Raw genomic sequence first — 12,397 nt, 5'->3', positions numbered from 1 at the left:
GGGTCAGAACTTGGTGATGAGGGAGTTGGGGCCTGGTGGAGAATGGGAGGTTGGAGGCCTTGTGGTGGGATTAGAGGCCTTGGGAGGAAGGTTGTGTGGGGAGCGAGAAGGTCAGTCATGGAGGTTTCAGGGGCAGGCAGTTGTATCCAGAAGGCAGGTGTGAAGGCACTTACCTCCCTGAAGCTGCCAAGTCCTCGCTTGGGTGAAGCTACCTGGTGCTTGGAAAATCCAGATGACCAGGGTTAAAGGTTAAAGCTTACATGGCAATGATGCTCACAGCTTCGTTTGTCATATTTAAAGCTCCCAATCTTCTTGGAACAAGTTGGTCTCAGTTAAAATTGGAAAAATATCGGCTGGAGATGGGTTTGGGATGGGAAATCAATGTTTCAGATTTTAACACCCACCCACAATTAAACTCAAAACCATCCATATTTTTAAGTAAAAAGTCAGCCTGGGAAGTAGAATCCTACACATTGGTCCGCTGGGAGAGGAGGGTTTGGAGGGCAGGGGGCTGCATTCTCCAATGGTTGCAGTAGAAAGAGGGTGAGAATTATTCTGCATCCGCCCCCTGCTACTCTTGGCCTGGGATTGCTTTCTGTTGAAACTGGACCAATTTTGGAAATAACACTCCATTCCTGAGCACCGACCCTCTTTTACCATCATAAGTTCGTAAAAATTTGACTAGAGTTTATATTTTAATTGAGGTGGAGGCAGATACCTTGAGGTAGGCAGTGAAATTATGGCAGGCACTTTCCTCGCTTCTCATTGGACGAAACTGAAAGTTTTCCTGGGCTTGGTGTGAATGCAGAAAAAGAGTTCGTCTCTGGGATTGCCGCTTGTTTTTATCCAACTCAATTTCAGCATTCAGAGCTTGAAATACAGGAAATTATAAAGAGTTAATAGCCAAGCAGCAATAGATTGAAGGTAATATAGATGGTGTACACTGACAGTGCACAGTAAACCTAGGGTCTATACACTAACGGACTCAGTGCACACTGGAGCTAATTGCTACGCATCACTATAGAAGTACATGTTAAATTGATGATCAGATATAAACAGAATAACAACATACAATGGAATTAATCACTACACAGTTTATGCTTGGCAATGTCACGCCACTGAGCATCAACCTCAATTCAACTGCTGCTATTTCTACATGAGAGTCCATTAAATCTATAGAGCGGCAATTAGCACTCACGCAGCATTGTAACTTCTCCGCACAGGTGATGCTCTGGGTGGATTGAAATGAAAGTAAAAGTGGGAGGGGAAGGGGTTCTGCAGTACTGCTGTAAGCTCAGGCACAGTGGGGACCAGAGTTTTTTTTTGTCCTTACCTGGCATACAGTCGCATGGTTTTCAGTAGGAGCCACTAACTGAACTGCCCCCATTCCTGCCCAGGGCAACATCAGCAAATACAACAGACTGGGGAGGAGGACAGGGGGAGGGAGGAAACTGGCAAGAAGAATAGAATAGAAAAGAAATAAAGGAAGATCAATTCTGTATGAGAAAAGTGGAATCCAACTCTTTCCTATGTTTGCTTACCAAATTGCTGCCCAATGCCATGTCCTTTTAGATTTACACAGGCCTGCACTTTGAAACTATAAAACAATGGAAAATATGTTAAACCCAAGTCACATAAAACATATGAACCAGAGACGTTATAAATACATTGCCTAGTGTTCCTGCCTTTGAATCACAGAGCTTTATAGTAAAGGGCTGTTCATCCCTTCAGTCCTTCACAAGCTAACACTGTCTAACCCCACTCTCTTTCTCACTCCACATAGATGTTAATTTCCATCTCCTTAAAGCAACATTTTATTCTTTAAAACAATTAATACAACAACAGTCCTGTAGAGAATTCAGTGTTCGAACCACTCTTCATGCGAAGGATCATTTTTGAATCTTTTAAAACTATTTTAATATTTATTTTGAATTTGTCACTTTAATTCATTTGTTGGTATCATCTTCCGCCCAGAAGGTTGACTGCCATAGATCTTCAGGTCTGCCTGTCCTGAGCTGCCCTCACACATTCTGCATAATTCAACTGCATTCAGTCCATGATATTCATCATCCATTTCCTCCTCTGAATCCCTCTCCTAAATTTTCCGTCGATTTTCCCTTCCAATAACTGTCTCTGTGTTTGTCTACCATCTGCTCTAAAGATGTGACCGAAGTATTTACTCTGTCACTCGTCAACACATAAATTCACTGGAAATTCCTTACCATGTCACCAACATAGAAAGCTGTGGCAAGTTACAGGTCTTTAGATTTGGATTCAAAATGTCTGGCGTAAGTATGATTTGAGCTTCTGCTGTTATGACAGGCCTTGCTCTGTTTAGAGAAAAGAGAGAATTCATCAGTGCCTTCTGCGGTCAGTATAGCGATAGGGTATCTCAACGCTTTTCATTGCCTGGGAGGCTGTGTCCCAGGTGTGAGGGATGTTTCAGTTCCTCACATTTGGATGTAGAAATCTCAGACGTTGCTGTCAGGAGGTTAGGCATTCCATACGGAGCAACATTCACTAATTTTCCAGCACACTTTATTTGTGAATGTGAGGTATTGAACTACTTGCCACCCCTCTCCCAAAAGGGCCACGTGTTAATTGTTCCATGTTGTTCTTTCACAGACTGCTTACCCTTATTCTGCGAGTAACACATTCTGCTTTCTTACCTTTATGCCACTATCAGCACCTCCTTTAGCCCTTACCACTACCATTAACACTCCCTTTGACTGTTTGTCCATGACATCACTGTCAATCTCTCCTTGGCCTCCACCTATCGCTGGCCTTCTTTTCAGCTTCACTTGCTCCACCCCCTTAAACAGTATAAATTTCATCACGTTTCTACTTCTCATTAGCTCTGAAGCAGGGTCATACAGACTCAAAATGTTAACTCTGTTTCTCTCTCCACAGATGCTGTCAGACCTGCTGAGTTTCTCCATCATTTTCTGTTTTTATTTCAGATTTCCAGTATCTGCAGTATTTTATTTTTACTTGCTCCTTTGGCTGAGTTGTGTGTTGAGATTCACTGTCTAAACTTAAACATGATCCATGATGAATTGGGGGGAGGCATCAAAGGATAGCTGTCAATAGAGGGGAGGCGATGGCGTAGCGGTATTGTCGCTGGACTAGTAATCTAAAGACCCAGGATAATGCTCTGGGGAGGGTTTTAATCCTGCCACAGCAGATAGTGAAATTTGAATCCAATACAAACCCGGAATTAAAAGTCAAACGATGACTAATAAACCATTGTCAATTGTTGTAAAACATCATCTGGTTCACCTTTAGGGTCTGGCCTGGCTTCCTTGTGACTCCATACCCACAGCAGACTCCTGGTTGGCTCTGAAATGGCCTAGCGAGCAACACCGTTGTATCAAACAAAGCCTCAAAAAATGTATGAAACTGGACAGACAACCTGGCATCAACCTAGGCACCGGAAATGGCAAACTGTCGACTCTCCAAAGCTCTCCTTACTAACATCTGGGGACTAGTGCCAAAATTGGGAGAGCGGTCTCACAGATTAGTCAAGCAACAGCCTGATGTAGTCATCCTCACGCAAACATACCTTACAGATAATGTTCCAGACACCACCACCTCCTGTCCCACAGGCAGGACTGACCCAGTAGAGGTGGCAGCACAGTGGTATACATGGAGGGAGGGAGTCCTCAACATCGACTCTGGACCCCATGAAGTCTTATCGCATCAGATCAAACATGGGCAAGGAAACCTCCTGCTGATTACCACGTACCACCCTCCTTCAGCTGATGAATCAGTGCTCCTCCATGTTGAACACCACTTGGAGGAAGCACTGAGGGTGACAAGGGTGCAGAATGAACTCTGCGTGGGGGACTTCAATGTCCATCACCAAGAGTGGCTCGGTAGCACTGCTACTGACTAGCACTACTAAGTCCTAAAGGCCATAGCTGCTAGACTTGGTCTGCGGTAGGTGGTGAGGGAACCGACAAGAGGGAAAAACATACTTGACCTCATCCTCACCAACCTGCCTGCCGCAGATGCATCTGTCCATGACAATATCAGTAGGAGCGACCACCACACAATCATTGTGGAGACTAAGTGACACCTTCACATTGAGGATACCCTCCATCGTGTTGTGTGGCATAGATTTTGAACAGATCTAACAACTCAAGACTGGGCATCCATGAAGCGCTGTGGGCCATCAGCAGCAGCAGAATTGTACTCGAACACAATCTGTAATCTCCTGGCGCATCATATCCCCCACTCTACCATTACCACCAAGCCAGGGGATCGACCCTGGTTCAATGAAGAGTGCAGGAGGGCATGCCAGGAGCAACACCAGGCATACCTAAAAATGAGGTGTCAACCTGGTGAAGCTATAACACAGGACTACTTGCGTGCCAAACAGCATAAGCAGCAAGTGATGGACAGAGCTAAGAGATCCCACAACCAGCGGATCAGATCTAAGCTCTGCAGTCCTACCACATCCAGTCGTGAATGAATGATGATGGACAATTAAACAACTCATTGGAGGAGGAGGCTCCATAAATATCCCCATCCTCAATGATGGAGGAGCCCAGCAGATCAGTGTAAAAGATAAGGCTGAAGCATTTGCTACAATCTTCAGCCAGAAGTGGCAAGTGGATGATCCATCTCGGCCTCCTCCAGAGGTCCCCAGCACCACAGATGCCAGTCTTCAGCCAATGATTCACTCCACATGATATCAAGAAATGGCTGAAGGCACTGGATAGTGCAAAGGCAATGGGCCCTGACAATATTCCGGCACTAGTATTGAAGACTTGTGCTCCAGAACTTGATGCACCCCTAGCCAAGCTGTTCCAGTACAGCTACACCACTGGCATCTACTCAGCTATGTGGAAAATTGCCCAGGTATGTCCTGTACACAAAAAGCAGGACAATCCAACCCGGCCAATTACCGCCCCATCAGTTTACTCTCCATCATCAGTAAAGTAATGGAAGGGGTCATCAACAGTGCTATCAGGTGGCACTTGCTTCGCAATAACCTGCTCACTGACGCCCAGTTTGGGTTCTGCCAGGGTCACTCAGCTCCTGACCTCATTACAGCCTTGGTTCAAACATGGGCAAAATTACTGAACTCCGGAGAGTGACTGCCCTTGACATCAAGTCCGCATTTGACTGAGTGTGGCATCAAGGAGCACTAGCAAAACTAGAGTCAATGGGAATCAGGGGGAAAACTCTCCACTGGTTGGAGTCATACCTAGCACAAAGGAAGATGGGTGTGGTTGTTGGATGTCAGTCATCTCAGCTCCAGGACATCACTGCAGGAGTTCCTCAGGGTAGTGCCCTCGGCCCAACCATCTTCAGCTGCTTCAGCAATGACCTTCCTTCCATCATAAGTTCAGAAGTGGGGAAGTTCGCTGATGATTGCACAATGTTCAGCACCATTTGCAACTCCTCAGATACTGAAGCAGTACATGTCCAAATGCAGCAAGACCTATCAATATCCAGGCTTGAGCTGACAAATGGCAAGTAACATTCTCGGCACACAACTGCCAGGCAATGACCATTTCCAACAAAAGAGAATCCAACCATCACCGCTTGACATTCAATGGCATTACCATCACTGAATCCCCCACTATCAACATCCTGGAGGTTACTTTTGACCAGAAACTGAACTGGACTAGCCATATAAATACTGTGGCTACAAGAGCAGGTCAGAGGCTGGGAATCGTGCAACAAGTAATTCACCTCCTGACTCCCCAAAGCCTGTCCACCATCTACAAGGCACAAGTCAGGAGTGTGACCGAATACTCTTCACTTACCTGGATGAGTGCAGCTCCCACAACACTCAAGAAGCTTGACACCATCCAGGACAAAGGAACCTGCTTGATTGGCACCAGATCCACAACCATTCACTCCCTCCACCACTGACGCAAAGTAGCAGTAGTGTGTATCATCTACAAGATGCACTGCAGGAGTTCACCAAGGCTCCTTAGACAGAACTTTCCAAACTCACGACCACTACTACCTAGAAGGACAAGGGCAGCAGATAGATGGGAACACCACCACCAGAAAGTTCCCCTCCAAGTCACTCACCATCCTGACTTGGAAATATATCGCCGTTCCTTCACTGTCACTGGGTCAAAATCCTTGAACTCCCTTTCTAACAGCACTGTGGGTGTACCTACACCACATGGACTGCAGCAGTTCTAGAAGGCAGCTCACCACCACCTTCTCAAGGACAACTAGGGATGGGCAATAAATGATGGCCCAGCCAGCGAAGCCCACATCCCGTGAACAAATTAAAAAAATCAAAGAGCAAAATTCAGCAAGAATCAGGAAATAAGTGGTGGGGAGGTGGGACAGGGGGTCAATTGGAAAAATACAGTGTTTTTCATAAATATACCGTGCAACATATGGATAGGAGCAAGAGTAAAGGTTAAAACTTTTCAAAATGGAAAAGGAGAAAGTATAAAAGTAAAATACTGTGGATGTTGGAAATCTGAAACAAAAACAGAAATTGCTGGAAAAACTCAGCAGGTCTGACAGCATCTGTGGAGAGAGAAGCAGAGTTGACGTTTCGAGTCCGTATGGATCTTCTTCAGAACTGAAGAGAAGTAAAAATGTGGTGAAATATATACTGTTTAAGGCGGGGGTGGGACAGGTAAACCTGGATAGAAAGCCAATGATAGATGGAGAAAGCATAATCGGATTGTTTCAATATGAGTGCTTAATATGCTGGGATTAAATTCCTCTCTGTGCTGTTTTATGTGAGGCTAATCTGTTTATTTTATATATGTGAATGTTCCTGTTCAAACAGGCACCGAGTGCATGTTACTAAAGGCCTGCTAAGCATTCATTACCGAGCAAACCTGATCGTAATGCCTACCTCTGATAGTTGACATCGTGTGGCGCTGCACATCGTGAGTCATGAATAAAACTGGGAATTTCCTGGGAGTTGATCCCGCTCCAGCTCTGTGACTTCACTGGAAGTGCAGCGGACCAAGAGCATCGCTGGAGAAATTCCCAGCACAGGGGGGGAGTCTACAGGTCAAGCGGGATGAGAGGGAGAAGTCATAGGGCTGAATAACATGGTGGCGTGCTGAGGGAGGGTTCCGCACCCAGAAGTCGGCGATGTTCTAACTTCCAGGCCCCACTATCAGAACGCGCTTGATAAAATGTAAATTGTTGCTCATTCACGGCAAAGATGGGTTGGAGGCCTTCATCCTGCCCAATCATTGTTGGAGGCCAGGATGTCTGACCTCTGAGGTTATTGGCTGTAACCTGGAACAAGGTCACAGCCAATAGCTTAAAGGGCCCCTTGGAATGGGACAGCATCAGGGCACCCAGCAAATGCTTCAAACCTCGCATGTTAATATATAATTGAGCAGTTTTCAGGCTTCTAAAGCGGGTGCATTTTATTTTGGGTTCTGCTGTCTCCAAACCTTGGCATTTTATTTTAACCTGAACAAGTTAACCATTTATTTGCATGGAGGAATTTTCTAGCCCTTGCATGCTTTCCTCCAGTGACGTCTGTGCCATTGGAGCGAGGTGAAAGGCAAGGGAGAAGGGCCATCCCAGCTCCTAGGTTCAATGAGGACTCCCTCAGAGCTCAGAGCCCTCCTAAGCGTAGTTGCCGACCAACCTGAGCCGCTGATGCCTACCCCTGGTCAGAGGAGGAAGCCAAGCCAAACACGTGCAGCCTGGGAGGAGGTGGCTGAGGAGGTCAGCAGTGTTGGGCTGGTCAGAAGGACATGGTCCCAATGCCAGAAAAGGCTGAATGACCTGATGAGTGTGGCCAGGGTGAGTAAGGCCCCAGTATGTGCAATCTTGTCCCAGTGTGCGCTCATGATTACAAGAGGAAAGTCAGTTTGGCTAGACCGCAAAGGCAGCATGATTCAACAAGAATATAGCTGACCTTGACAATGTCATTGTGCATTTAAAACTTTAGTCCAGTTGTAGGGTGGGTGGTTGGCAGAATGAGCATGTGACTGATGAGCACAGCATCCAGGCTGACTTGCACTCAACTAATAATGGGTAGGCAGCATGTCATAAAATAATCTAAAATGGTTAATGAGTGCATTCTTGCACATCTTTTCAGGACAAGCGAGACCACAATGCCCATTTCTCGCAGATACTTTATAGCCCTGGGAGATGGCCAGGAACAAATACAGCACTCAGTAGAGCACTCAGCAGCTGAGAAAAAAACCTCTAACTCATATGATTTTAAAATGGATAGTCTGCTCATTCACATGAGCACTCCCAGCAGTGACAGATCTACTAACTGTTAAGCTGAGACTCAGGGCCCAGCTGTAGCTTTTAAACCCGCCCCAACAAACTGCCCCTTAAAAAAAACAGGAACCACACATGGTGTGAATCTGACTCTAAAGGTGTATTATAGCTTTCACACCATATTATGGCAGTCAATGAGGTCATTAACAACCCTAAATGCGCTATTAATTGCACAATGCGGGTGGGATTCTGACTTTTAAGCCCACCCACCTGCTGTTTTATACAAAAGTGACGTTGTGATGTTTGTTGGGAACACCACTTGACGTCTTCACACACAAGAATACATCTCTGGATGCGAGGAATGCTCCCAATTTGGGAGCGTATTATTCTGCCGGATGGAGTCACTTACAGCCCATTCCAACCCTTCGAGTCCAAACTACTCTCCACGGAGTAATTCAGCCAGTCTCACTCCCCTGCTCGTTCCCTGTAATCCTGCAAGTTTATTTCTTTCAAATGCCCAACCAAATTACTTTTGAAATCATGGATTTTTTCCACTTCCATCACCCTCATGGGCAGCAAGTTCCAGAAAATTACTACCCACTATGTAAAAAAAGTTCTTTCTGACATTCCTCCTGCATCTCTTGCCCATAACTTAAATTTGTGTACCCTAGTTCCTGTACTATCAGCTAATGGAAACATTTTTTTCCTTGTCTATCTTATCCAAATGCGTCATAATTACATTGTACACCTCTATCAAGTCTCCCCTCAATCTCTTTTGTTCCAAGGAAAACAACTCCAGGTTTGCAAATCTAACCTTGCAACTAAAATCCCCAATCCCTGGAACCTTTAGGAAGGGCATGAATGTCCTTGAGAGGCTGCAAAAGAGGTTTAAAGGTAACTTTTCAAAATGGAAATGCAGTAATCTCAGGATTACCCCCAGTGCCATGTGCTGGTGAGCATAAGAACAGGAAGATTGAGCAGTTCAACACGTGGCTGGAGAAATGAAGTAGGAGGAGGGACTTTAGATTTCTGAGGCATTGGGACTGGTTCTGGGGCAGGTGGGACCTGCACAAGAAGGATGGGTTCCACCTTAACAGGACTGGGACTGATGTCCTCGCAGGGAGGTTTGCTAGTGCTGTTGGGGAGGGTTTAAACTAGATTGGCAAGGGGATGGGAACCTGAGGGGATATTCAGAGAAGAGAGGAATTGTCAGTGGGAAGCAGTGAAGCAACAACTGATAACGAAGGTTTATCAGAGAGTAGTATCATGGTAGATAGAATACTTGGAGGGTTTGATATAATTAGAGTAGGCAATAGTAAGTCATTAAATGGGGTCAGAATAAAGGGGAAAGTCAAAAAATCAGGTCTAATGTGCATGTATGCGAATGCACGGAGTGTGGTTAATAAGATTGGTGAGCTACAGGCATAGGTTAACAAATAGAATTGTGGTATTATTGTTATAACAGAGACCTGGCTCAAAGAAGAGCAGGACTGGGTGTTAAATAGTCCTGGGTACAAGGTGTTTAGGACACACAGGAAAGGAAGAAACGTTGGGGGGGTAGGAGGTGGGGGAAGTAGCAATATTGATTAAAGATGAATTACAGTCCTGGAGAGAGAGGATGTTCCAGAGAGGGCCAAGGATAGAATCTCTCAGGCTAGGGGCAGGGAATCAAAAAGGTGCAAGAACATTGATTGGTGTAGTATACAGACCACCAGCTAGCGGAAGGGATGTGGAGAAACAAATTTGCAAAGAAATTACGGAGAGGTCCAAGAGCTATAGAGTAGTCATAATGGGGGACTTCAATTATCCAAATATAGACTGGGATATCGAGGGGCGAGAGTTCCTGGAATGTGTTCAAGATCATTTTCTGCAGCAGTGTGTTTCCAGCCCAATGAGAGGACAGGCACTTTTGGACCTGGTTCTGGGGGATGGATCAAATGTCAGTGGGGGAGCCTCTAGGAGACAATGACCTTTGTATTATAAGGCTTAGGTTGGCCGTGGAAAAGGACAAGGAACAATCCAGAGCAGGGATAATTGGGGGAAAGCCAACTTCAATGGGATGAGAATGCATCTGAGTCAAGTGAGTTGGAATCAAATGTGGGAAGAAAAGGGGGAGGCTGAACAATGGGCCACCTTCATAGAAAAAGTATTGCAGGCAATGTCAAGGTATATTCCCTTGAAGGGGAAAGGTAGGACAAATAAATCCAGAGCACCCTGGATGACGAGAGAGATAGAGGTGAAGGTGAAAAGGAAGAAGTGTGCGGACAACAGATGTCAGGTAGAAAATACAATGGAGAATCAGGCTGGATGTAGAAGGACCAGAGGGGAAGTGAAAAAACTAATAAAAAAAGCAAGGAGAGCATATGAAAAGAGGCTGGCAGCTAATATCAAAGGGAATCCCAAGGTCTCCTATAAGCATGTAAATAATAAAAGGGTAGTTAAAGAAAGAGTATGGCCAATTAGGGACAAAAGAGGGGTCTTGCATGTGGAGGCTAGAGAAATAGTGGAGGTATTGAATGAGTACCTTGCATCTGACTTTCCAAAATAAGAAGATGCTACCCAGGCTGAAATCAGAAAGGAGGCAACTGATACACTTGAAGAACTTGCAATTGGAGGAAGGAGATGTTGGAAAAGTTATCTTTGCTTAAAATAGATAAGGTACCAGGACCGGATGAGATGCATCCAAGGGTACTGAGGGAAGTGAGAGTGGAAATTTCAGAGGCATTAGTGATAATCTTCCAGTCTTCCTTAGACACAGGGGAGGTGCCAGAGGACTGGGGAAATTGTGAATGTTACACTCTTGTTCAAAAAGGGGTATAATGGTAAAGCTGGCAACTACAGACCAGCTAGTTTGACCTCAGTGGCAGGGAATCTTCTGGAAACTATAGTTCGAGATAAAATCAATAGTCACTTAGGCAAGTGCAGGATAATTAAGGAAAGCCAGCATGGATTCATTAATGGAAAATCATGGTTAACTAACTTGCTGGAGTTTTTTGGGGAGGTAATAGAGAAGGTTGATAAGGGAAACGTTGTTGAAGTGGTGTATATGGATTTTCAAAAGGCATTTGTTATAGTGCCACACAACAGACTTGTGAGCAAAATGCTAGATCATGGAATAAAAGGGAAAGTAGGCACTTGGATAAGACATTGGCTGAGTGATAGGAAACAGAGAGTAGTGATAAATGGTTGTTTTTCAGATTGGAGGAAGGTTTGTAGTGGAGTTCCCCAAGGTCAGCGTTGGGATCCTTGCTCTTCCTGATATATATTAATGACCTAGACTGTGATGTGAAGTAATTCATTCTGGCAGAAAAATTATGGTGAGACTGTATAAAATAAAGGGATAGATTCTAAAGGAGGTGCAGGAACAGAGGGACCTCGGTGTATGTACATAGGCCATTGAAGATGGCAGGGCATGGTGAGAGTGAAGTTAATAAAGCATATAGTATCTTAGGCTTTATTAAAAGGGGCATTGAGTACAAGAGTAAAGAGGGCATGTTGAATTTGTATAAGACAATAGTTAGGGCTCATCTGGAGTTCTTGTCCAGTTCTGGGTGCCATACTTTAGAAAGCATGTGATGGCTTTGGAGAGAGTACAGAGGAGATTCACAAGAATGATTCCAGTGATAAAGAATGGTAATCATGAAGATAGATTGGAGAGGTTGGGACTATTTTCCTTGGAGAAAAGAAGGCTGAGAGGAGGCTTGATAGAGGGATTCAAGATCCTGAGAGGTGTGGACAGGGTAAATAGTGAGAAACTGTTCGCACTCAAGAGAACATCAAGGACTAGAGGGAGCAGATTCAAAATAACTGGCAAAAGGAATAAGTGTGATGTGAGGAAAAGTTTTTTCACCCAGAGGATGGTTAGAATCTGGAACAAACTTCCTGAAAGGGTGGTGGAGGCAGGTTCGATCGAGGTATTCAAAAGGGCATTAGATTGCTACCTGAAGAGAGAGAATGTGCAAGGTTATGGGGATAAGGCAGGGGAGTGGGACTAGGTGGAATGCTCTTTCAGAGAGAGCCAGTGCAGACTCGATGGGCAGAATAGCCTCTTTTTGCACTGAAAAGATACTGTGATACTCTGGAAGAAGCAAAAGTATAATCGGATTGTTTCAATATGAATGCTTAATATGCTGAAATGAAATTTCTGCCTGTGCTGTTTTAATGTGAGCCTAACCTGCTTATTTTATATATGTGAATGCTGCTGTTCAAA

The 12,397-nt window shown here is 44.9% G+C and overlaps 1 protein-coding gene across 1 annotated transcript in view; it reads right to left on the bottom strand.

Moving 5' to 3' along the window:
* The window catches only part of LOC144668040 (integrin alpha-8-like), a 156,726-nt gene that overhangs the window by 50,670 nt on the left and 93,659 nt on the right, over positions 1–12,397 (bottom strand). The window contains exons 15-17 of the mRNA XM_078529771.1: positions 2,223–2,330; positions 1,542–1,597; positions 719–870 (exon numbers count right to left, since the gene is read on the bottom strand). Coding sequence (XP_078385897.1) covers positions 719–870; positions 1,542–1,597; positions 2,223–2,330 — 316 coding nt within the window. The remainder of the gene's footprint in view (positions 1–718; positions 871–1,541; positions 1,598–2,222; positions 2,331–12,397) is intronic.

Source organism: Cetorhinus maximus, chromosome 25, assembly GCF_964194155.1.
Source record: "Cetorhinus maximus chromosome 25, sCetMax3.hap1.1, whole genome shotgun sequence".
Taxonomy (NCBI): domain Eukaryota; kingdom Metazoa; phylum Chordata; class Chondrichthyes; order Lamniformes; family Cetorhinidae; genus Cetorhinus; species Cetorhinus maximus.
The sequence above is the reverse complement of the archived record's forward strand: the minus strand, read 5'-3'. Positions and strand labels throughout refer to the sequence as shown.